At 41.2% G+C, this 26,839-nt stretch overlaps 1 protein-coding gene across 2 annotated transcripts in view; it reads right to left on the bottom strand.

The window, feature by feature from the left end:
• Positions 1-3,770: 3,770 nt before the first annotated feature.
• Positions 3,771-26,839, bottom strand: part of ACP3 (acid phosphatase 3) — a 39,150-nt gene continuing 16,081 nt past the window's right edge. The window contains exons 5-11 of one of the 2 annotated variants that reach the window (XM_079794506.1): positions 25,745-25,843; positions 24,443-24,535; positions 22,706-22,838; positions 18,400-18,482; positions 15,516-15,619; positions 13,425-13,594; positions 3,771-4,270 (exon numbers count right to left, since the gene is read on the bottom strand). In XM_079794506.1, the coding sequence (XP_079650632.1) occupies positions 4,152-4,270; positions 13,425-13,594; positions 15,516-15,619; positions 18,400-18,482; positions 22,706-22,838; positions 24,443-24,535; positions 25,745-25,843 (801 nt within the window). In that variant the 3' untranslated portion in view covers positions 3,771-4,151. Of the gene's footprint in view, positions 4,271-6,952; positions 7,362-13,424; positions 13,595-15,515; positions 15,620-18,399; positions 18,483-22,705; positions 22,839-24,442; positions 24,536-25,744; positions 25,844-26,839 lie in introns of those variants that run through there. The other variant, XM_079794507.1, reaches the window with a different exon arrangement.

Raw genomic sequence — 26,839 nt, 5'->3', positions numbered from 1 at the left:
TTGGGAGCCAGCAGTCCTGGATTGTGAGAGGTATGTCCGCTGCCCGTTTAACGGGCAGTCGGACATCCCTCATGGGGTCCCAGATTGGAGAGGGTGCAGGCTGGGCTGAGGGACACCCACTCCCCACGCATGAATTTTGTGCACCGGGCCTCTAGTAAAGGTATAAGTGTAGTTCATAAAATTCATGCTACTCACAGGGGAACAATGAGCAGATGTTGTTGACAGCACTGCCTTCGATGATTGGAAGTGGGTAGGAAGATCTTTTACTTTGTATTTTATGCTCTTCTATATTATCTGCACTTATTTTTGTTTTGAATATAATCACCTGTAACTGTATTAAAAATTACTTTAAATGACACCCTTCCCCCCAAATCTGGCAATACTTATTTTCTAAGCATGATGTCATTTTTTTCTTAAAATATTTGATAAGAAAAGGAACTTGTCCATTTAGTTTAGGGTAGTTTTAGAAAAAGTATATTTGCTACTTAGGCAAGTTTATAAAAAAAAACAAAAACATTTCAGAAAAATTTTTTATTGATTCAGCACCCATGCAAAAATAGTAAGAGATAGACATAAAAATTTGACTTTTATTTTTTTCACAATAACCTGAAAGTGGATTTTACAAATGATAACAAATACATTCTCTCTGCTTCAGAAGATTGCCATCTAATGGTCTAAAGTGGTACTGTCCAATATGGCAGCCACTGGCCACATATGGCTATTGAGACTTGACATATGCCTAGTGCAAATTGAGATGTGCTGTGTAACACTCATCAGATTTCAAATAGTTAGTATGAAAAAAACTGTAAAATATCTCATTAATAAACTTTAAAAATATTGATTATATGTTGAAGTGATATTTTAGATGCACTGGCTAAATAAATTTTATTATTAGAATTAATTTCATTATTTTTACCTTTTGAAAATTTGAAATCCCATACGTGGCTCTCATTTGTGGCTTGCATTATATTTCTATTACTCCTTTATTGTATATATGTAGCCCTTATTTTTCAAATAGAGTTTCTATAAAAAAAGTTTTAAAAGAGAAAACTAACAATTGGGCTTTCACTCACCAAGAAATCCCCCCTGGCTATGAAGAGAGAATCAATGCCAACAATATTACAACAAGACAGAAAACAGAACATTGAGAGAATAGGGAACATGATCAGGAGAAAAAAAAATGCCAATTTTAATATTAAAAACTTTTCTTGTTTGAATGACTTCCAGTAAAATGTTTGCCTCTAATGCTTGTACTCTTCTAATGCCACCAATTATTCTTTTTGTAAGCATGTTCTCTTAATACTTTCTTTATGCAATGCCATTCTAGCTAGGAATATTCTACCTCAACTCGTCCTTAGAACTTTCCTACATATACATTGCTGATAATTTGTATGGTAGGGAATGTCCCTATATTGATATAGTAATTATTGCAATATTCTAATTCTGCTCAAAGGCCTCTCCAGTGGTTCAAATGTGGGGAATACATTTCAGAGCAGAGCTCATCTCAACCCTAGCAATTGTCTTTCATACAATATTTGTCATCGTGTCAACTGGACCCATCTTTCCTGACCCACCTGAAAAAGTCCCTTTTATCAGTAGAGATAATTTCCTCTGGAAATTGGATGATTAACTTATTTCCTGAGGAATGTTACAGTACATTTGTGCTCTTTGCTTTATCACTATAGATCATTTGTCACTTTGAATTTTCATTTGTCACATGGGAATTCTTCCGTAAAGTATGAAAAATAGTTACAGCATTGATCAACAGCATAGTTCTGTGGAAAGTAAAAGTAACAGCTAAGTTGGGAGTGAGAACTTTCTTTACAGTAATCTAAAGATGGTAGAGGAAGAGAACGGGGGATGTTAAAAATCTCTCAGAACAATAGAAACTAGAGGTCCTTTTAGCCACTTATGGTAAGAAAAGATAAGAAGAAAAGGTTGTGAAAGCTTTTACTTTCACATTCTGTCAACCCTGTATAAGATAGTTGTTGGGCCAAACACCTTAATAAACACATTAGGGATGAACAATTTAGCATCTAGGCCAGAGATTAGCAAATAGTAGGTCTTCCATAGATGTTGGTTGAATGAGTGAGAAAATCCATGACTTGCAGTTCTGTTCATACTTCTATTTTAAAGTCTCATCACTTATTACCATAGGATATTGTGACTTCCTTAGTGATATGACTGGCTACTTTGTGGAGAAAGAAATGTGTTCTTTTTTCTTGCTGCTATAGATGTTTTGCCTTTCCCCAAGTTGAGAACGTAGTCAAATCTTGTATTTCTTGCCTATGTGCCTCCTGTATTCCCACAGAAAGCAGCAGGTGCCAGGCAAGAGAAGACAACTTCTCAGGCTTTTGTTTGCAATAGCCATATCTCAGTGAGAATTAAGCAGAAATTGAGGATGAGAGGTAAGTGCTTGGAGTTGTGGAAGCTGTGGAATCCAAGGGAGAGGAAGGTTTCTGAGACTAAGACCAAAAGATGGGGTAGGATTCTGGGGGCAGCGCGTTCTATGCTGGTGGGAGATCCCAGCAGGTAACACCGAGTAGGGGACTGGACAATGCCAGGCTGATGAGCTCCAAGTGTGTGACCTTGGGAGTCATGGCACCGATGCCCTCTGCCTACCTTCAGAGCACCACGTGGGCATGGAAGTGAGCTGATTGAAGACCAGTGTGGACAGCAATCTAGTGGACCCTTACCTGACTCCACTAGGTACACTCTGGGACTTTTAGTTGAACCTGAGGAGGTGAAGAACGCTACCAATGAAGGAAATCAAGTTTTCCACCAACTGGATGGTTGAAGCTCAATGCAGAAAATAATTGTTAAGAATAAATTTCAGACTCACTACAATGGTACCATTCATGGAAGTGTTTGCTTGGACAATGACCAACCCAGAGTACAAAATGAAGAAACACATTGTTCATAGACCATGAGAACTAGATGTGACTTCTGTGAAGAGTCGGGACTCTCATTTCGAGATTATGAAGCCACGGTTTTAGATTTTAAAACATTTGTTCCAACTTGGACTAAAGCTGGCACAGACCTGAGGCAGTTGGTAATAATCTTTCAGTCTACTTTTCTATCTACCTCACCACTTGAGAAATCCAGATCTATTTGCAGCAATTAAAATACATTATCATTTCACCATGGCTATGAATAGCCCTTATCAAAGTGAAATCTCTTAATTTTAAAATGAAATAAAGAAATCAGAACTTTATAAATATCAAGCTCTGATAGTTGAGGTAAAAGAAGAAGAAGGAGGAGGAGGAGGAGGAGCAGGGGGGGGAGGAGGAGGAGGAGGAGGAGGAGGAGGAAGAGGAGGAGGAGGAGGAAGAAGGAAAAAGGAAGAAGGAAGAAGGAAGAAGGAAGAAGGAAGAAGGAAAAAGGAAGAAGAACCACCACTACCAGGGGTACATAGATTTTCTAGTTATTCCCTATTATAAAAATTATGGGGAAAATGACCTGAGCTACAACTAAAGCAGTTGATATTATAGTTTCTGATAATTAAATATAGGCATTTTTAATATAGATATGTGTATGTATGTGTTGGCTATCAAACATTAGGTAGGAGTTTCTTTTCCAGAGTGTGTGTGTGTGTGTGTGTGTGTGCGTGCATTTGTATTAAACCTACTTAGTGGCTGAAAAAAACACACTACACAACCAAATTTATTAAACCTTCTGATTGGGTCTTATTTTATAAGGATCATCCTATATAATTCTACTGCTAATCTAATCACCGCCCCCCCCCCCCCCCCCCCCCAATTATCCAGGCTTCTTTAATCTATGTCTTTGCCACACCTTGTAACCTTTTGATCTTTGCAGGCTAAAGGTTGATTGGAGTTTGGCTTCTTGTTTCTGTCTGGACATCTGTGCCAGAGAATACAACTGTTTGCAGAGAACTTCTTCCTAGACGTAGCCGAATGAGAAGCCTGCACTGCGATGAGACCTAACCAAGCAACCTGGGTGTTCATTCATCAGTCAGTTCAGCAGCTGTCTCTGGGTCACTCACTGTGAGTTCCTGCTCTAGGCAGACTCAAAAAGAAGAGTGTGGGCAGGGTTGCACCCACATGGTGAAACTGTCCTTTGAATCCTGTGTCATTGAGAGATGCTGCTTCACAGAAGGTTGGCATGTCCGCCCTTCTTCAGCTGTCTGTTCAGATGTCCCGATAGGAGTCTCTCTGCCAGCAGGGCCCATGGCGGACAAGGGTAAATAGAAGCACCACTAGAATACCAGACACCAGGCAAAAGGCAATGGCAAGGACGAGCCTTAGGACTGTGGGAAAACAGGAAAAACATTAATGGGTTAGAAATATATGAAGATTACTAATCAATCAGTGTTGATTTCTGCCTTTAAAAAAATTCATGTTTTTATTGATTTCAGAGAGAAGTAGGGAGAGGGAGAGAGAGATAGAAACATCGATCGCTTGCCTCCTACATGCCCCTCCTGGGGATCGTGCCCCCAAACCTGCCATGTGCCCTGACTGGGAATCCAACTTGCAACCTGTGGGTGCACAGGATGACACCCAACCAACTGAGCCACACCAGCCAGGGCTCTGCCTTAATTGTAAATGTCAGTGGCATTTCTGAAGCAGCCTTGAAATCGGCATAGTGTGGTGAAAAGAGCAATAGACTAGGACTCAGGAGAGGACCTAGGTCAGTGGTCGGCAAACTCATTAGTCAACAGAGCCAAATATCAACAATACAATGATTGAAATTTCTTTTGAGAGCCAAATTTTTTAAACTTAAACTTCTTTTAATGCCACTTCTTCAAAATATATTCGCCCAGGCCGTGGTATTTTGTGGAAGAGCCACACTCAAGGGGCCAAAGAGCCGCCTGTGGCTCGCGAGCTGCAGTTTGCTGACCACTGACCTAGGTCCCAGTTCCAGTATGATTTTGAACTTTGTGTCTCAACTCCTCCAGGAGGGCAATTGACTGAAATATTTCTAAAGTCCTCTTCCAGGACTAACTTCATGTATTTTTCTACAATTAAAATTATTAATTGTTCCTGGTCTCAGGGTCAAAGGAATTTCTGAATACTCAACTGCAATCATTAATTGGATCTAAAAGAAATGGAATATCATCTTTCAACCTTTGAATTTGATTTTTGGTAAATATCTTTTAGAGAGGAAACCTTGAGCACAGATTGACTATGGCAAGCATTTTTTAGGATAACTGTGTACTGCTGTTAATCTGTACCTTTATTTACACATATCCCTTTGACAGCTGACCAGGCATGATACAGATATATGGGGTCATTTTAAATTAGATGCTATTCATTATTTCATCTGGAAAGTTATCCTAACCCCACCCACACATACATCCTAGTCAACTATAGTATGTATATCATATTTATATAAATGTGTCTGATTTTCATTATACCATCTCTAGTTGTATGTCTGTTTTTCATTGTAAAAATATGGATTTCTTTTTGGCAAAGGCAATGGGAGAACAAACATCTCTGATCCTGGAAGCTCTGTCTACAGAACCCTAGTTAGTGAGTGTTCCACGGAACCCAGTTGAAAATCATTTATTTAGCCTAACTTTATCATTGTAAAGATGATAAAAATGAGAAGTGGAGAGATTAGATAATTTGGCTAAGTTAAAGCAGATATTTGAATTTGGATTGGAATACATAGGATCTTATCAGTCGTATAATTTTAAAAGCCATCTATTCACTAATGACTTCCAAATTTAAATCTTCCCCAAACTCAAGACTCATATATCCAACAGTGTCCTAGACATATGCCCTTGGACATCTAGTAGGCATTCCAAAACTGCACTCCCAACCTCTGTTCATCCCTACCCCCCACACCCTGCCAAATCTGTTCCTCCCGCATCCTCCCCACTTCAGTTGATGGAAACCTCCTTCTCCTAGTGTCTCACTCCAAAACTCTTGGAGTTTTCCTTGACTCTTTCTCTCACATCATATACCCAACCAGTCAGGAAATCCTGTTCTTCTATAAAAAACTGTTTTTGGAATGCAATGATTTCTCCCTTTCTCTGCCACCACCCTGCTTTGAGCCACCATCATTTTTTTGGCCAGGATTACTACAATGCCCTTCTGTCTTGCTCCTTAGCTTCTATCCTTTCTTCCGTACAATTATTCTGTTTTTAACCCAAATGACTTCAAGTCAAATCAGCGTACTCCTCTACTTAAAGTCTGCAGTGAATGCTCATCTACAGGAATGAAAGCCCAAACCCTGATTAAAACAGTTGATGAGACTCTTCATCATCTGGCTTTTTAACCTCTTGGATTTCCTCTCCTGTCCCTGTCCTTCTACTTCTTCTCTTTTGGCCATACAGGCCTTCTTGTCTATCCTCAAACATGCCAGGCACGCTCCCCCTTACTGCCTTTGCTATATTGTTATCATTGTCTGGATGCTCTTTTCACATATCTCTGCATCAGGCCACTGCATCACATTCTTTCTCAAATCTCATCTTCGAATTGAGGGCTTTCATTTAAAGGTGCAATCTGTATGTCCTCTCCCCAGATCCATTTCCAGTCTGGTGCTAATGATCTTCACTTTCCAAAGTACTTTCTTATCATGTTTATTAATTATTGTCCATCCTTTTTCCCTCTCTAATAGAATGTAAGCTTCATGAAGGCAGACAATTTTGTCTCTTTTGTTCATGAATATATCTAATGCACTTATAACAGTACCTGCCCCATAGCAAGTGCTCAATAAACATTTGTGGAATGAATCAATGATCTAGAACTCCTGGGTTCCTGACTATTAGTCCAGTGCTTTTCTCATGATGTCAGGAATTCTATTAGCAACATGAGAAAGTGAATATTAATAAAATTAGATCCTGGGAGTTGGGTGCCATTAGGATTGAGGATGGAGTTAATGTCAAGTTGGAGGGAACTAAATGGAATTGAGGAAGGAAGGAAAGGACTAAATGGAAATGAGGAAGGCAGAGACTAATGATTCTTAAAAACTAATGTTCATGACTGTCTGTATTTGGAAATTATTTTCTTTTTTTTAAATATATTTTTATTGATTTCAGGGAAGAATAGAAAGGGAGAGAGAGATAGAAACATCAATGATGAGAATTATTGATTTGATGCCTCCTGCACACCCCCCACTGGGGATTGAGCCCATAACCTGGGTATATGCCCTGACCGGGAATTGAACTGTGACCTCCTGGTTCATAGGTCGACACTCAACCACGCCAGCAGGGTGGAAATGATTTTCAGTGATTTTTTTTGGCTATGTTGTCATGGTGGTTCAATGGAATAGGTTTTTCCTCTTTCCTTCCTTCATGCCTCCCTAGGCATGCAGAGAGCACACACCATATGCCAGACCAGCTGTGTGTTAGGTTCTGGGGGTCTATGATCCCTTCTCTTGAGGAGATTCAATACCTAGAGGAATAATCAGATAGATAATTATGAGATAGTGTGATACATAGTAAAATAGAGTCATAAAAAATATGCCTGTCTTGCAATTGACACAAGGTATTCTATTTGGAAGAGAAAGAGTTTGGAAAGTCTTCTGAGAAAATGATAAGATCTGAATGGGCCTGTGTGCTAAATAAGATTTTGCCAGGAGACAAGATGAATAGCTCAAGAGTATGTTTGGGAAAATAATAAGCAGTTACATGCAACTGGAGTATAGGTTATGGTGAGGTGAGACCAGATACGTAGGTTGGGGTTCAGGTTTTAGAAGGTCTGGTTTGCCGTGGGGCAAATGGAAATCATTAACATTTATTACACATGGAAGTGACATGGCTTAATTTGTGTTTTAAAAAACCTCAAAACTGCCTGGCTGACGTGGCTCAGTTAGGGCTTGTTTATTTCTGTCTCCCTCTCCTCTTACCTGCTTCCCCACCTCCCTGCCCAGATCTAAAAGCCACAAGAGACAATTTTCTTATATTGCTGCTGTTTCCTCAGCAAACTTAATGCCTGTTACATAGGGACATACTGTGTACATAATAGGTATTCAATAAGTATCTATTGCTTATTAAATATTCATGTACTTTGACCCACTAATCCCATTTTTTGGAATTTGCCCTAAGGAAATGGTGCACAAGACAGTGTGGGATGGAAAGGAACTTTGATATAATAGAAATATGGTGTTGGAAAGTGTTAGGCTTGAATCCAGACCCTACCACTTGTGGCATGTGATTTTCTGAGGTTCAGTATTTTTTTCTGCAAAATGGGGATATGTGAAGTTGTCAGGGAAAGGAAAAGAGGCTGCTGAATTAGGCACTGATGGCTTTCAAAAAGGAAGTTTCAAAAAACATGAAGGATCGGGGTGTGTAAGGGAGGCAACCAATTGATGTTTCTCACATCTATGTTTCTCTCTAAAAATCAATAATCATATCCTTGGGTGAGGATTAAAAACATGAAGGAAGGTTGATCATTTTACAGAATAGTTCCGGAGAGGGAGATGAGGAAATAGAGTTAGTGCAAATTATTAGTTTGAGGAAATTGAGATTGAAGAGAATGATAGAACAGGCACGGGAGGGCATTCTCTGATGAGAAGATTTGGTCATTTTCATCATAGAAGGGATGGAGCCTTCTACTATGGTACAAAATGAAGCTAAGAGACTCATTGAGGTCCAAGGAAACTGAAGTGTTGGGGACCATATGAACAGGGAAAGGAGTTAGGTTACTCAAGGAGGAACATGTTTTCAGAGGGACAGCAGTAAAGGCAGGTTCAAGCTACTGAGATATTTTGAGGTAGGGACGGAACTTAAAAGGGCTTTCAATGTATTATCTTGGTCTTCTTAGGATATATCATGAGAATTAAAGAAGCCAAGATAGAATTAGAAATTTCAGAAAAACACACACAACACAATGCCTTTCTATAGAAAACGGGAAAAGTGTCCCATAAGGGTGAATACCAAGCATGGTTGAAAGATCCAGCTGCAGTTGGAACAGAAATTTCACTCATAGTTTGAAATGGTGACAGCAGGCTTAAGCTTCACCCAGCAGATCAGAATGGAGAAACTGTGTGATTGATCTGATGTAAGGTTGGATATTGGTATGGTGGGTAGGGTATGAGGTGGGGCATTGTTAGGAAGGTCCAAATTGCTTAGATTGAGGGCAGAAGTGGAAATGAGGTGTGAGTTGGTATATACCAAAGCAAGTTTCCAATGTCTTTTTATGAATGATGAGACATGTCTTGGGAAAACTGATGATAATGGCAACAAGGATGGGAAAAAAATATTATAATCAGATGGCCTAATTTCTGAGGTAGGAGAGGTGCTGGGATGGGTATCACTGAACAGGCCTCTAAATAGCAATGGGGGAATAAAAGAATACCATGGTGATTATGCTGAAATAAGAGGTCAAATAACACAGACATGTTGATATATACATATGGATATACTAGTAGCCCATTTGCAGGAAGAATCCTGCAAGTGGCTGCTGTGGCTGCACGCCACTGCCACTGCTGCTGCCATTGCGGCCGCTGCGCCTACACCCGCACGCTGCTGCTGCCTGCCCCGCTCCGCCCTGCCTGGGCTTTCCCTCTGGTAGCCACCTTGCTTTCCGCTTTTCCTCCCTCTTCCTTCTAAGTTGTCTTCAGTCTTCACTCCTCCCTCCCTCAGTGTATGCAAATTAACTGCCATCTTTGCTGGGTAATTTGCATACTCGCACTGATTGGTTGGTGGGTGTGGCTTTGGCTGGTGGGCGTGGCTTGTGCATAGTGAAGGTTCGGTCAATTTGCATATTACTATTTTATTAGGTAGGATAGTCCATGACGGTGTCTTTATCAGGCAGTCACATTTGAGGCTCATTCATAGCTTTCCTCTATTTATTAAACAACTGAGTGCAGGCTTCTGACATCTGGGTCCGGCCATGCGGAAGCCAGGCTGGGTATGGACGGCTGAACATTTATTTTATTCAATTAGCAAATATTGGTTGAAGGTACCAGGTTCTAAGCATTGTAGACTGCCTGGAGATTCAAGGAGGAAAAAAGTATGGATCCTGCCTTCAAGGCTCATAGTTGACTCTTGGGCATGTGTATATGTGCTATAGAATCTCAACTTTACAAGGATTATTAGGGGACATGGGAACTGCCTACCAATGCATCTCCTTCCTATGAAATAACTGGAGTGGAGATTGAGGTAAGGGTTAGGAGAGTGCTAGTGAAGAAGATCTGATTGTGTTAGTAAAATTTGGGAATTACAAAAGCATTTTCTAAAAAAGAATTTTTTTTAAGTAACACAGTATGGAACTTAGACTTATCATGAAATTTTCAGCAAAGGCTCTGGCTCATTTAATTGATGTGAGAATTAAATTAATTGGTCTACTAGCTGAAAACACTGCCTACAAGTATGAGTAGGATTTCATGGGTAGAAATCCCCTCAGGAGTAGGGTTGCCAGGCATTCTGTATATCTATAACATGTCCTTATTTAATGACATTGTCCTGCTTCCTGTATTGGACTTCTCAGAACAGCCTAAATGTCCTTAATTTGGCCTTTTAAAAGAAATATTATAAAAATTCAGCAGCTAGAACTATTAATTATATTTATCTTGGCATCTTGTACTTTTATTTGCTAAATTTGGATGCCCTATTAAGGAGCCACTCAACCCCTACCCTCTTCAGTGCTTCACCTTGCTCTCTAGTGTCTCGTCAAAGCAAGTGACCACCAGCCCAACGGACACTCCCAGTCCCAGAAATTTCCTAACACAGACACAATCTGTCTTCCTGAAATGTTTCCCTGCTGCATTTACCATCACTGTTTGAGACCCTATAGAACAAATGCAATCCTTTTTACTTACAGAAGTTCAAATATTAAATTCACTTTGTTGGAGACCACCTCATGTTATAGAATCTTAACAAGCTTTCTTTGAGCTAAAACCAGTTGTGTGCTGGTAACTGGATATCATAAAACAAAACAAAACAAAAAAACAATAACACACTGATTTGTGGCATATGCTTATTTCTGTGGTGAAAATACTCCAGCTGTGACACCATGACCAATTTCAAACCACCAAAAGGAAGTCATTGAATCATAGTTGAGGAGCAACGCTCACGCTCCTCTCTTGATCTGCTTGAACTCACCAGTACCTGAGTTTTCTCCTTCTTAACATATTTTGCTGCTTAATTATATTTCATCCTATGTGGATCTTGAATTGTTGATAGTGGTGTTTTGAGGAAAATATTTACAAACATACTACAGGTAGATTTGATAAGAGATGACGGATTAGCTGTAGAGGATGGAGAGGGTGGGGTCAAAAAAAACACTCCCAAGTTACTTGGTGTTGCTGCCAATCAAGATGGATTCTAAGAGTAGGTTCAGGGAGGAAAGATAACTAATGTATACACTCATTGAGCAAATGTTCATTGAGCACCAATCCATGCCAGGCATAGGCACTTCTAGGTGTCCAGGACAGATATAGCAGAGAACAAAATAGAATCCTGGCTATTGTGGAGATGACATTTTATTTCTTTAGAATTGGCCCCTTAGGAATCTTCTGGGGAGTAACTCCCCTATCCATTCCAGCTTCAAGCCAATAGGACATTTGGTACATGCCTTTCAAGTACCTTGTACCACATTTTCAGAAAGTCCCATCCAAACTGATTTCAGGTGGGTCAGTTGTCCCTTCCTGCAAGAAGCCTGCCTGACATTCCTTACTACCTCCCGCCCTCCAAATCCAGGTAGCTCTTGTTCCCATAGCAACCCTGGTAGACATAAGACATAAACCCTAGTTTTTCTGTGTAATATGTATCTCTTTAATTCGTACTACCTCATAACTTGCCCAAGGATGTTTTCTTAGCAAGTTTTATCCTAAATAGATGAAGCAGAGCCATCCATCAGCTTAGCCTTTATCCAAAGTAGTAAAGTCCAAACTAAATACATTTTCAATGTATAATGTTAATGTAAGCCAGTCAAATAATTTTACTTTATATATTTTTCCTCCTGTTACATTAAAATAAAGCCACAAAACAAAAAAAGTCCCTAAAATCTGTCCTTCGGGAATTTTATTATCATTAAACTCACACTCTTTTCATCATCCATTATAAAAATGTAATGGTATTGAACTTCCTAACAATGACTTTATTCACTATTTTACACTTTGGCTCACTTCTGGAGGAAAGTTACATGCATGGAGGAGAAAGAATAATTAGATGATGTCCCCAAAGCCACATATTTACTTGGGAAAGAAATCATGCAAATAAGTATGTCAATCAGTATCACCTGTCAGTCATCCCATGGCCAACTGGGAGGGGGAACGGCCTAGCTCTAGACTCTGGCACCCAGTAGAAACCATCTCTAGAAACCATTTCATTTTTAGCTGTAAGCATGGCATAGCACGTTGTTCTCTAGATGTATGGCATCTACCACATGGCAAATATACAGGACTCCAAAAAGTCATCATTTGAACATGATTTCTTCTTACATAGTGAGTAGTTTCAGCAGGACCTGTGGGTGCTTAGATTTTTTGCAGAAACCAGGACCAAAGCCTTACCCGTCGCTGTTGTTGTCAGAACAGGTATCACAGCCACACTTTCAATATTCCAAAAAGCTTAGATCTTGGAGGCATTTAGGACATTCTGACATTTCTAATTTTGTTCCAGTTTGAAACTGTGTCATCATACTTCCTCTTTTATATCAACTTCACATGCAACATGTCTTACCATGGAGCTTTGAGAGCAACTCCACTCTGCAGGGCTCTCATCTTGATGTGTTGGGCCTGAGTATCTTGTTCTCAGCAAATTAATAATTTGCTATTATGTCTATACATATGCATTATGTACAGCAAAGTTTGCTGGCAAGATTGCTTTTGGTTTCATCAAAAGTAACATGAATTTTCCCGTGCCAAAGTGTACAAAGAGGTATTTATTTTTCAGCTCTGCCACCCAATACGTTTTTACAGAAACATTGAAAGATAGGATCAGTTTCCTGGTGTAGATTACTTCTCCAGATCTCTGTACTGTAGCTCATTTCTTTGCTTCTTGTGAGAAGGCTGGAAGTAATGGGTAAGTTGGTTCTCTGCCCATTAGCCTAGGATTAAAGTCTTCCCGTCTTTGCTGTCACCAAGATTTGTTTGACATCTTTTCCACTTCAGACACTTAAAGAATAGCCTCATTTAATTCTGCTTAAATAAAATCTTGGAATCTTGAAACAACAAAAGGTCCTATGTGGTCAATCGTGTAGCTCATGGGAGCTCCAGGAATTTTGATCGAAGTCTTATCTCTGGTTATATGTTGGCATTGATGCCCTTTTATATTAACACTGAAATAAATCAGGTCAGGGTTTATGGCAAGTGGGGGCAGGGGCAGGTAGAGAGGTAGGAGTTGTCTGAAATTGGGGTCCCTGAAACATATGATTATCACCCAAAACCTGTTTCTTTTAAATCTGGGGGTAATGGCCATGTTATATTCTCAAAGCATTGTCCACCCTAAGGCAGGGCGTCCTGCCCTTTCTGCAGGGCTCTGCCTGCACCCTAATCCCCAATGTCCTTAGTACCTTCATGTTTGCTTGTGATTCTACACTCCGTGGACCAGTCTTGGGGGATCACAGGTGCAACCAGCTCAGCAAACTTTGTCAGTGGGCAGCTGGGGGTGCAGCCTGGCAGCGTGAGGGGATATGGCTCATGGTGAGTCTCATTTCGATAGTACATCTCCACGAAGTAGTCCCTGGTGGAGGAAGGTAGAGGAGAGAGCTCTGTTAGTTTTGTATTGTTGAACTTGCCATTGATTTTCTTTCTACTTAGCTTGTAAACCACCAGCTGAGGGACTAGTAGAAAAATATATGGGAATAAGTAGATTTTAACCAATTTAGGGGTGAGAATGGGGAGATAGTGCAGGTGGGCCAGATCAAGAGGGTGGAAATGGGGGAGGGGGTTGGTTTGTTAGAAGACCAGGGGCATAGGAGGTGGAGATCAGAATACTTAATCAGAGAAGAAGCTGAAAGGCTGTGGTTGGAAGAGTTGGGGGTGATTTGATGAGTTTTTGAGTAAGAATTGGGGTGGGATGTTGGGGTTCCTTTCTCCTATTTTTTTCCTTTATGCTTCTCATTTGCTCCTTCCTTTTCTCTCTTTTCATCCCTCAGTATTTTTCAGTCTTTCCTCTGAATGAATCCATCTCCCCTCTCCTTAACCAGGTCTTAAACGTGGAACTGAATAATACATAACATATGTGTTTGAATATAGCAAAGACTTTATCAAAATTATACCTCAGAAAGAGGAAGTGGGGATATATATTCAAATCCTTACATTCTCTCATATTAAAGAGGGTTCTCTCCATATTTGATTTCAAAAAACAGTGTACTTTTTGGGGGAAGGTGCATTGTCCTAAACCAATCTAGTAGAGTTAGTATGAAGTGCTTATGAAAGTCATTTGCCAACGAGGCCAGAGAGAAGTTCAAATAGGATTTAGTGATTTCTTTTTTTCTTTGGAAGTGGAGTATAATAACCTCACAATTGCACATTTGGATGTTGTTATAAACAAGCCTTTAAACATTACTTTAAAAAGCCATATAAACAAATATGTAATCACTTATAAGTTTTTAAAAATGTCCCTAATATTATGGGAATGAGTACTTATATTGAGGGACAACTTTTCCAGTGACAGCATTTTTATCTGAAGATGATATGGCAGTCCTGTTCGGTTTGACTCAGTTGCTTGAGCTTCGTCCCGTGCACTGAAAGGTCGCTGATTCGATTCCTAGTTAGGGCACATGCCCAGTTATTGGGTCCAGTCCCCATCAGTATACATACAGGAGGCAGCCAATCAATATTTCTCTCCCTCCCTCTCTCTCTCTCTCCCTCTCCCTTCCTTTCTCTAAAATAAATAAAAACGTATTTTTTTTAAAAAAAGTAGTTTTAAAAAAAGATGATATGCAAAGATGACCCAAAGTCCTTCAAAATTTGTGATTCTCTTTCCATAGAACAGAGTTAAAGCTGAGGAGTGACTACATTTCCCAGAACCCCTGCACCTCAGTGGGACCAAGTGACTAATTTTAGCCAGTAGAATGTAAGTAGAAGTGATAGGTTCCCCTTTTGGGCTGAGGTGGTTCATAAGCAGGTTGCTTTCTCCACCCTCTTGATCCTTTCTGCAAGCTGCCTGCAGATGAGCCCAGCACTCTTAAAAACTGTAGATCCAAAAGATGGAACCCTGGGTCCCTGAATCACCATGTGTGGCTCCTACTGACTAGGAACATCTACATTGAACTGTCAGATGAATGAGTGAGAAATAAATCTCCATTGATTAAGTAAGCCTCTGAGAATTCGAGGTTCATTTCTACAGCAGCCCAAATTACTCTTATTAGTTAATACCGCTGGTAAACAGTTTTAGGGGATTCAAAATTGGCTCTAGTGGTGAAGACAAGTTAAGATGCATACAGAAGTTTGGATATAATTGTTTCATAAAATGTGAATGGCAAACAATATTTTTAATTTAGTGAATTATTTAATATAGTATATGATTTTTAAGTTTATGTACCAATCTAAAAATTAAATATTTTAAGAATACAGTTAATCTAACAATAGCAATAATAATAATAAAAAACTTCAGGTCCAATGATACTAATTTTGAAAAGCACCTCTTAGACACTTACCCCTTCTCAAGGTACAATTCCATTAAGTGGCAGGAAGCGTAGGGAGGAAGGATTCCGTTGAAAACATCTAGCGCCATCTGCAGGCCACTTACAGTAGTGTCATGCTGCAGAGATTTGAAATAAATCATTTTTTAATCTTTACCTTGGTTTCAGATTTATATTCAATAGGTATATATTAAGCATTTGTAAAGCTTAATGATGGTTTGTGATTCAATTAAATTTCCTATACCCCTAATGACTATAGAAGTAGAGAGGAGAAGAACTAATTTTGGTTGAGCATCTGCTGTGTGCTAGGCAGTCAGATTTGCATACACATCATTACTTCCAATTAAACGATGAAAAAACAGACCCAAGAAAAATTAAGTAGCTTGCTTACTGTCATATAATCCCACAAAGGAAGAAAGTACATTTAAGCCAAATCTTCTGATTTTTTCCCAGAGGCATCTCTCTTTTAGCTTGTGTCATTTTCATTAAAATTTTAAAATATTTTGGAACATATTAATGCTAGATTCTTTTTGTGTATAGGATAATCTGGGGTTTTAAAATTAGAGAGGAATATATGAGGTCATAAATGTTTAAGGAGAATAAAAAATAAGGAAGTAGAGTATATAGCTTAAAAATAATTGTTCAGCCCAGCCAGTGTGGCTCTGTGGTTGAGCATCAACCTATGAACCAGGAGGTCACAGTTAGATTCCCAGTGAGGGCACATGCCTGGGTTGTGGGCTCGATTCCCCAGTGTGGGGTGTGTCGGAGGCAGCTGATCAATGATTCTCTCTCATCATTAATGTTTCTATCTCTCTTTTTCTCTCCCTCCATCTCTGAAATCAATAAAAAGATATTTAAAAAAAATAATTGTTCTGCTCCAGCTGGTTTGGCTCAATGGATAGGGCGTCAGCCTGCAGACTGAAGGGTCCCAGGTTCGATTCCGGCTAAGGGCACATGCCTGGGTTATGGGCTCGATCCCCAGTAGGGGCAGTGCAGGAGGCAGCTAATCAATGATTCTCTCTCATCATTGATGTTTCTATCTCTCCCTCTCCCTTCCTCTCTAAAATCAATAAAATATATTTTTAAAAAAGAGAGAGAAAAAAATTGTTCAATATTCATCCCAGAGTGGCTGAGAAGCATAGGGGACTGGTTTTGTCACTGATTAGCTATCTAATTCTAAGATTTAGAATTCAACTTTCATATCTGCCAAGTGGGTATAACATTTGTTTGCCTAAGCCAGTGGTTCTCAACCTTTCTAATGCCGAGACCCTTTAATACAGTTCCTCATGTTGTGGTGACCCCCAACCATAAAATTATTGTCGCGACCCACAAGTTGAAAACCGCTGCTGTAGAGCCTAAGACCATCGGAAAACACAGATATTTACATTACGATTCATTAACAGTAGCAAAATTACAGTTATGAAGTAGCAACGAAAATAATTTTATGGTTGGGGGTCACCACAACACGAGGAACTGTATTAAAGGGTCGCGGCATTAGGAAGGTTGAGAACCACTGGCCTAAGCTATATTGCAGTGTACAAATATTCAAAAGGGGTTAGAACTGTTTTACTAGAGAAAGAAATGGATTATAGATATGTGATGTCCCAGAAATCAGACAAGTTAGGACTGGAAACCAGATTAGAAACTAGGGAAACTTGTGCAACTGACTTTCCAGGCCTGCCTCTCTCCAGGAAGCTCTACACTGCATGAGCTCTTCCTCTGGTCTATGCCATTTAGAACCCCTGATGATAAGCAGAGTTCCCTGTACCTTCAATCACCTCTTCCATCTGTGTGCAGAATGAAAGCGTGCCTTTCTCTAGCCACACCACATCTCCAAGATCCTCTGTCATGGAGACAGTGGGTGGAAGACTGAGTCAGCATGCTATGTCCAGTTTCCCTGCTTGTCCCAGACTCCACGGACGGGCATTTCAGGGCATGGTCCCTGGAAACTCCCCTCCACCTGTGTCTCTTCCCCTGTCTCTCCTGCTCCAAGGAGGAAGTCTTCTCCCAGATGGCTCCCTTTTCTTTCTGTACCCAAATGCAGCTCTAACTTCACGTTGCAACTCTCTTTCCCTTTCCTCTTCTACCTGTCCATTTGCCATCTGGAGTTTTCAACTTGGATGCCCCCTGGCATTTCAAACCCGGTTGTCGAATTGGTACATTCCCCTGGCCTAAAACTACTTCTGTTAATGGTTCCATCTTCCTCCCAGTCATCGAGGCTTGAAACATTGCCTTTACCTTCCACATCATTGCCTTCCACCCACATTCCAGTTCATCACCAAGTCCTGCACTCAGCTTCTCCTCTCCTATGGTTTGGAAAAGTGAGTGCTTGTCTTCTCCGAGGCACCAAAGCACTGGCTTGATGGCATTTCTGTACTGCTCTGTAGGGTGTTTCTGTATACACTCCTCTTATCAGTGTTAGATTGCAAATTCCTCAAAGGCCAGAATTATGTGTTTAATTTAAAAAAAGCTTTGAACAGGTGCTTACCACCTACTGGGCAATAAGGAAATGATGATCAAGATGAGGCCCTGCCCTGCCTGGTGTTACAGATATGTGACGTCCCAGAAATCACATAAGTTAGAACTGGAAACCAGATTAGAAACTAAGCAAAACTTGTGCAACTGACTTTTCATTTGGTTGGGGCATCGTCCTGTGCACTGAATGGCTGTCCCTTTGCTTCCTGGTCAGGGAACATGCCTGGATTGTGGGTTTGATCCCCAGTTAGGGGGCGTGCAGGAGGCAGCTGGATGTTTCACTCTCACATGGATGTTTCTCTCTCCCTCTCCCTCTCCCTTCCTCTCTAAGTCAATAAAAATATTTTTTAAAAAATGAGGCCCCCACCTTCAAGAGATCACACACCTGAACAAGTGGAGGTTGAATGGAGACAAAAATACTTACTGCAGAATACATGATAAGCTTTCTGTGGTTCCATGGTTGAGCTGCTGTCTTTATATGATTGAGGATTTCACCAACCAGGACACCTAAAAGAAGATAGAGCAACCGTGGAGCTGGACCAAACAGGGGCTTCTATTTTAGTTGATAAGCTTTCAGTTAATTCATACTTAGTGATTCTCTCTGCCATGATTCTCAAGACTTAAGAGAGGAAAAGAACTAATTTCGGTTGAGCATCTGCCATGGGCTAGCAGTGTGATTTACATGCATTATTTTACTGAATTCTGACTTGTGTAATTGACTGTGCAAGTTGGGAGGCCGAGCAATGTGGAAGGGATTTCAGATGGCTTTTCCCCAGACAGTTGTTAGCCAATGGTCCCCTCCAGGGCAGGCCTGAAGGGACCGCATGGTGTGTACTTCTCTGTCTTCACCTCTCTTGCTTCCACTCTCTGGCAGTCAGACCTGTTGGAGACCATGGGAGAAAGCAGCGCTCTGGTTGTCTGTCCAGTTCATGGACTGATTCCTGCGGACCATTTCTGTAGGGTCCCTGGGTGTCACTATTAGGGGGGCATGCAGCATCTTTAGCTTCATGTGCCTTCATAGCTGAGAGATTCTGCCCTTCATAGTTGTGGCTTCTGCGGTGGTGAAAGGCGGATGCACAACTCAGTCTCCATCCTGTTTTCAGACACCGAAGGCTGAGGGTACCTTGCGGTGCCAGGTGCTGTTTGGGGAGCATGTTGCCTCAGGGATTCCGCCATCATCACCTGAAGACCCCTTGTGTCTCTGTTGGTGGTCTCTCTACTCCATTACACATGTGCTCTCTTGTCTTAAGAATGAGCAGTTTTTGCTTTTTTTTTTTTGTAATGAGCAGGGCATTGATGTTAATAGACACATACTGAGCAGCTTCAATGGGCCAGATACTTTGTTAGGTGAATCACACGTTTCCTGTCCCCAGAAAGCTCATAAAATAGTAAGAAGATACTTTATTGGTCTGTATACCAATAAGCACGATAAAGGAGAATTATGGGGGGGAGGTGACCTGCTTTCTGTAGATGCTGGGACTTTTTTTATTAAAAATGGAAGGAGCTGGCCAGGCCGGTGTGGCTGAACATTGACCCAGGGTTGATTCTGGCGAGGGCACATGCCCACGTTGCAGGCTCGATCCCTAGTGGGGGGCATTGCAAGAGGCAGCCGATCAATGATTCTCTCTTATCACTGTTGTCTCTCCCTCTCTCCTTTCCTCTCTCTGAAATCAATGAAAATATATTTAAAAAATAAAAAACAAAAACAAAATGGAAGCAGCTGGATGCTACATCCTCAACAGGCCTACATCTTTCTGTCCCAGGGAAGGTTGCCTTCAGGGAGCCCTTAAGAACTTTAGTTTGATCTTCATGCCACATAAGTACTAAACCCTGAAGCCAAATTTCTGTGAGTCATGACAGCCATCTTCAATCAACTTGTCCCTTGTCAGCAGGTGCCTTTGCAGCAGGCTTCAGCGCTGATAATGGAATGCTATTAGCTCTTGGCTGGGAGTGATTGTACACCTGGTCTTCGGAAAAACTAGGGGAACTATCTCAAGTATCCCCAGGTTCCTAGTAATGATGTCTTATGGGAGGGGAAACTGAGACTCAGAGAGTTCCACGACCTGTCCAAGATTACACAACTCTGAGCAGACAGGCTGAGCTTCTCTGAACCCAGCATGTCCTACTTCACAACCCTGGCTCTTAGTCATTAGACCATGCTGCAATATAAGCTAGCTGTTGAGTACTCCACTGCATCATTTATTAACTGCATAAACTAGACAAAATGCCATTGACTGAAAGACATAAACGCCACTTCCCTCACCCTTGGGCCACAGCACGGATTGGCACACTTTTTCGGAAAAGGGCCAGATAGTAGATGTTTTAGGCTTTGTGGGCCATAGGGTCTGTCCCAGCTGTTCACTCTTGGGTAGAAGCACAAAGGCCACCATAGGCATGACCGGAGAATGCGTGTGGCTGGGTTTCAATAACATTGTATTTACCAAAAAATAGTCAGTGGGCTGGATTTGGACTACAGGGTGTGGTTTGCCAGCCCCTGATCTAGAGCACACAGAGATTTCCATCAGTATGAGTATGACCAGCCATGTATTTCTAAATGAACTGTAAGGATTTTCTTGGTGTGTGTGTGTAGCAGGTGAGTTGAGGGCGTATATTACCCAACAGTGTCACCCCGGAAACCAACTGATAGAACAAAAAGCTTTGGCAGAGGTCCGAAGCTGCTGCTCAAACTCCTGATGTTCCCATGTGACTCTGTCACCCAGACAATACATGTTTTCTCGGCAGGATGGCGTCCAGTCACTTCATCATCCAACAAGCACGCAGCTGACAAGTCTCTCTTGCCCAGCCAGATCGGAACAATAGGCTGAGCTAGTGTTTTGGCAGGCATCACTCAGGAAACAATTTCCTGGCTCATCAATAGCACCGGACTTCCTCCAGAAAATGCAGATTCTGATTCAGCGGGTTTGAGGTGGGGCCTGAGATTTTGCATTGCTAGCCCCATGATAGGTGATGTTGCTGGTCCTTGGACTGCATTTTCCGTGGCAAGGGGCTGAATTCCTGAGCCCATGACTAGGTTGGAGGAAAGAAATCAAGAGTGCTGCCTCCACCATCTAATGGGACTTGGTATTAAGTCATAATGCTGGCACCCGGGGGTCCATGTATGAGGCCTGGTGCTTATATAGCCAATGAGACCCATCTTTCACCTCTGCATCGTTTCGTTATTTAGTGCATAGGATGAAGCTGTTTCCTGGGCTCTGTCCTTTATGCACAGTCTGTATCCTGCCTGATGCTTTCCCCCAATATACCAGATCTCATCAAAGACTCATCTTTGGATGCTCTCCCTTCCCAAAAGGCTGGATCTTGCTGCCCATACGCTTAGCATGAAGTAAGAACTTGTATATTTCTACCATGTCTGCCTCTGTGCCATGCAATCAAGACTTCTGTGACAGTAGGCCTGCAACTTCCTCACATCACTAATGACCACTGTCCTAAGTATTTGCCACAAGCTACTTTGTACACCTCATATGAAGTTGCTCTTGACCATCCGGACTTTATGCCTCATTAGCTGCTCTTCTGGTTATAGCTTCCATCACTCTTTTTTGGTAGCTGTAATTGACTCCTCTCCTGGCTGGTGATTTGCATTCTTTCTCTAGCTATGCAGTCCCAAGCAAACTTCCTCCCAGTGTGGTCCAACCACCAGGATGCTTTGCTTCTCTGTATTCTTCTGGGGTTCTGCTGAACTTGTCCTGACCCCATGAAAATAGAGTCTGTCCATGGATGGAGTCCTGTTGTGATTGTACTGTTTTCCTCACACTGTGTAGAGGATATGACTTGAACCATCTCCTATAGCGTAGGATTGCTTCATTGTATGTCAGCCTGACATAATGGACCTTCTCTTGCTCTCCATCCTTAGTTTTAATGCCCATATTAACAACACCTGAACCTGACACACCCTTTGGTGTCTTGGACCTCCTATTGATGCCCTCAGAGGCCTCAGTGTCTATCTCCACCCTGTCTGGTCCTGGCTTCTTTCTTCCACCCACCTGTCCTGATTATAAAGGCTTGGCATCCTCTTGCCTAGGTCTACCTTCATTATGATAAGATGTCTCACGCTACGAAGGGCCATATCTAGCTGAGGAGAAGCATCACTGAGAAATAAGCACTTTGTAACACCAATGGAAAAATTTCAGCTGAGTCAGAAGCTTGCCAATTGCAATAGGTATTAATCTAAAGGCTATAATCAGCCTGCAAAATATGTTTGATTAACTTTCAAAATAGCTACCGCCAAGGGTTTCGGGAAAACAGGCCACTTTTGTCATACTGCCCACTTGAAAAAATTCATCCTCTAGGCCACTGGACACATTGATTTTCATGGGGGCTCAGATACAAAATCCTTGATTCTTTGATCTGAAGAGGATGAAAAGTATCATTTAGCTTTAGCCCAAAGCCTTCATTTTCCAGATGGGAAAACTAAGGCCCAGAGTGGGTAATGCTAGTAATTATAATAACGCATAACATTTATCCTCAGCATATTATGTACCAGGTAGTGTTTGTCCTAAGCCTTTTGAACATATTTGTTCATTTTAATCCTTATGACCTATGAAGTGGATATCATTATTATCCTGGTTTTGGATCATGGAAACTGGTAGGTACAAGAGTGATCAAGTGATTTTTCCAGTCACATAGCTGATTAGTGGTGGAACCAGGACTTAGACCTGTATCGTGCAACCACAAACTCAATATGCTCCTATCATTTTAAAAAATGTACTTACCCCCCTGTAGTCTAGATTTCTCTTTCTGCTTGTGAATTCCATACAGGGACAGGAGGGACAATTCTGACAATTCTTTCAACTTAGTCATGGTGTCCTCTGTGGCCCAGGAGGGTAACGTGAAATTGTGAACACTCTGCAGCAAAGAAAAAGGGAGGAAATGTGTATTTTTATTTCTCAGTGCCCTCTTTGTTCTTTCACCCATTGAACTACTGGGTCCAGCCTTTCGTGTCCTGTGTTTCCGTCTAGGAAAACTTCACTTTGTGACAAATAGTGGCATTGATTTTCAGAAGAAAAAGTCACAGAAACGAATCTGCCCCCTCCTACCAAGTCCATAGCTTTGGGCTTAACTCTGGGTCAAAGGATAATTCGTATTTTGAAGAGTAAGGTTGTGGTAGGGCAGGAATATACCTTATTCTCTTATGAGAGGTTTAGAAATATTTTTATTAACCTAGGGGTAAGACCAAGCCAACAGGGTTAGATGATGTTTCCTTAAAAGCTGAATGAGCAGCCTGAAAGGATGGATGGGAAGGTAAGATATTTCTAGAGCCTTTGATAATATACTCCTACTCCCATCAGCTTCCAGTTCTCTGCCTCTTGAGGAAAGCCTGCACCTTGCACACACGGTGGGCATTTGGTAAATCGATGACTGAATTATACAGCAGGGCAGGCAGAGATGCTGTGCCAATATTTATTATCTGCCATGAAAGTTAATTAAGCTTGCCTGAGTTTCAAAGGCAGGAGAGAGAGAGAAAAGAGAGAGAGAGAGAGAGAGAGAGAGAGAGAGAGAGAGAGAGAGAATAGACCAAAGAAAAGTGAGTGAGGAAACAAGAAAGAGGTGAAAAAGAACCACACACCATGACCACATTATGGCATAGCTCAGATCAAACTGTAGTAAAGAAGAAAGAAAAAAAAAAATCAAGACTGGAACCAAAATGTGGGCTCTTGTCTCCATTGAAGAGTGTTTCTAAATAGACTGACATAGCTTCCTTGAAACAGGTGCTGCTGAAAAAGTAAGAATATTGGGGACGTAGTGTGTGCTTGGGAGAGGGGCAAATGGTGTCATCTGTTATTGCGATGGAACTATGAAAGTGATCGGTGCCCTGTAGACACTCACGAGGACCGCAGAATCAGGAGTGGGCATGAGTTGTGGGGGTGGTCAGACTTTTGCCCCAGGATTCCGTGAACTGGTTGGGAAACCAGGATTGTAGAGTATTCCTTTTGGCCAGCAGGTGGAGCACGTGAGTGCAAAACATCACATGTTCTTGAAAAACTCAGTAGTTAATTTAGCTTCAGAGGCTATTTTGTATGCATTACATGGCAAGGAAGAGATCCCTTCCTGATAAACCATTTTCAATAGTGGCTTAAAGTTGGCTTGCTTTTTTTATATCCAGAAATCAGATTAATATTTTTTCTCTTACTGTACAATAAGATTGTGTTTTTCATTAAAATCTATGACAGGAGCCCAGCATTCCTGAGTGACTGAAAAATAAGTGACAAAGCACAGAAGAAAAGCAATTTTGTTTGCAATTTTCTAAAGGGTGAAAAACATAAATAATGGTGAGAAGAAGTCAGGATGTTCAAGTTAATATAAAGAAAGCCTGAATTATGTTTCAATATTAAAGAAAGTATAAGTAATATATCTGCAAAAAAGCAAAAGAAAATGTATTAATCTATTTCAAAGTAGGCATAAATCAAAATCAGATTTCAAGTTCATTTTTAATATATTTTTTCTTTTACCTCACAAAATAAAGGGTCGTAGACTTTACTCCAAATTCCGAAAAGGTCCTTGCCATGGTGTCCTGAAAGTTTGGGCAGCGTTTCTATAAAATCCTGAAACACATGGAGAGGGAAAGAAATTTCTATGCCAGGTTTCACGTCAGCATTATTGCTATTTTGGGCTGGATAACTTCCTGTTGTGGGGGGCTGCCCTACATATTATAGGATATTTAGTAGTATCCCTGGCCTCTACTGACTAGATTATCCCCACTGAGAACTGTTATTCATTACAAAAAAGTGTGCCAGTATTACTGGCTATAATGCCAACCCAGCCAGAGTGGCTCAGTGGTTGAACATCGACCCATGAACCAAGAGGTTACTGGTTCAATTACCAGTCAGGGCACATGCCCTGGTTATGGGCTTGATCCCCAGTAGGGGCGTGCAGGAGGCAGCTGATCGATGTTTCTATCTCTTTATCCCACTCCCTTTCTCTCTCTAAAAACAATTAAAACATATCCATTTTTTTTTTTTTACAAATACTAATTGATCATTTCTCATTACTGCATTCAAAATATGAGCAAAGGCTGGCTTACCGCCACATGCTCCTTGTTTGTCCTGGAAGCAGACTAAAGTGCACTGCCTCAAAATTCTTTTTGGAAGAAGGTTACGTATAACTCACATATAAGTCAGTGGCCAAGGTGAGAAGGGAAAGCATGCCCCAGGTCAAAGGACCCCAGGGCAACACAGCAGAAACAGGATCTGGTGTCTGGCTGTGAGTGTGAGATTTGGATGAGATGCGAACATTCTCTATGTTCTATAGGATTCTTAGGTTGCCACGTTAATGAGACCCACCATTCAGCTATCTGCCTGATGAAACTGGCAGCAATTTCTGAGAAGCATTTTGGAAGATAATTTACCTTTTGCATAGTCTTGAAAGGGGCATTTCACAAAGTGGAAACATTAAAACACACACACACACACAAAACACACCTATCCTTTGTATACAGCAGGCCTAGCCCCTCAGCCTCACAATAATGCAGATCATCTCAGACTTGCATTTATTCTGAGCCAGCCACACACTTTCACCTGGTCCTGCTCAGGGACATGGGTATAAGATTCCAAAGGGACTGGCTTCTTTCTGCCTGTGGTCCCAGCGCAACGATGGGGAAGAGGAAATGATGGCTGACCTTCATTAAGGAGTCTCACCGATTGCCTAGACCAGCCACCGCAGGCCCGTTCCACCCACACTTTCAAGAAGCCGCAGCCCCGCCCTTTGACTTGGCCCTCATACTCAGGCACACACGAAATGACACCATTTTTAACCTTGTAAGGCTGCAGCCTCTTCTGGAATTCCTCCGATTTCAGAGTCTCACTCTCTAGTTCTTGAAAACGAGGGCAGTTCCTGAAAGGCAGGAATAGCAACTGAGGACAAAAGAAAAATCATAAAACCTTTGTTAGTCAGAAGAACTTTGCTAAGGAAGCTGCAGCCATATTTTAGACATTAGGTGCCAAGAGACATTCATAAGAGATTCAAATGTGTTTTGAGCTGAATGGAAATCCTAAAATTGAGGGGAAAGAGGTAAGTGATCTGCTGGTCTTAAAAAGTAGAATAGGCACCCACCAATGGACACAAAACTCTGGGGGGTGAGGGCATGTATGGGTGTGGGGTGGGGGGGACAATGGTAAAATATGTACACATATAATACCTAAATAAAAAAAAGTGGAAAAAAAAAGTAGAATAGGCACCCAGAACTGAAAATCATTTTTTTTTCCATTCATGAACTTGCCTAAGAGAACTGTGCTATTGGTAAATATTCATACTTCCTGGTTTTTCCATGTGAGATAATAACCCATCTCTTGCTTCCCTCCCAACCCCTTTTATTCTCTAGGTGCACATGAGTATAGAGAAATGAATTACAGGTTCTGGAAAGAATCTTGAGAGATCAATCCAGGGGTCCTCAAACTTTTTAAACAGGGGGCCAGTTCACTGTCCTTCAGACCGTTGGAGGGCCAGACTATAGTTTAAAAAAAAACTATGAACAAATTCTTATGCACACTGCACATATCTTATTTTGAAGTAAAAAAACAAAACGGCAAAAACACCCGCATGTGGCCCGCGGGCCATAGTTTGAGGATGCCTGAATTAAACCATTCATTGACTTAATTCTTGCAAATTCACAGACTGTTAAAATAAGGGCACATATTAAATCCATAGAAAAATATACTTAAAGACCTATTATGAGGACATGCAAAGTGATCATGCAAAAATAAGTTTAAATCCAACAAGCTTTTGTAGCTTTCACCATACTCCATAGGCTGGTGACTCTGAGTTGATTTTGCTGCTCTTGTTTTCCCTCTGTGGCTAGTCCTGAATTTCTAGCCCTTGGTCGATATCACTGCTTGGATGGTTCTCTTCTT

This window comes from Cnephaeus nilssonii, assembly GCF_951640355.1.
Source record: "Cnephaeus nilssonii genome assembly, chromosome: 17".
NCBI lineage: Eukaryota > Metazoa > Chordata > Mammalia > Chiroptera > Vespertilionidae > Cnephaeus > Cnephaeus nilssonii.
Note: the sequence above shows the minus strand (reverse complement) of the source record. Positions and strands in the feature narration are given on the sequence as shown.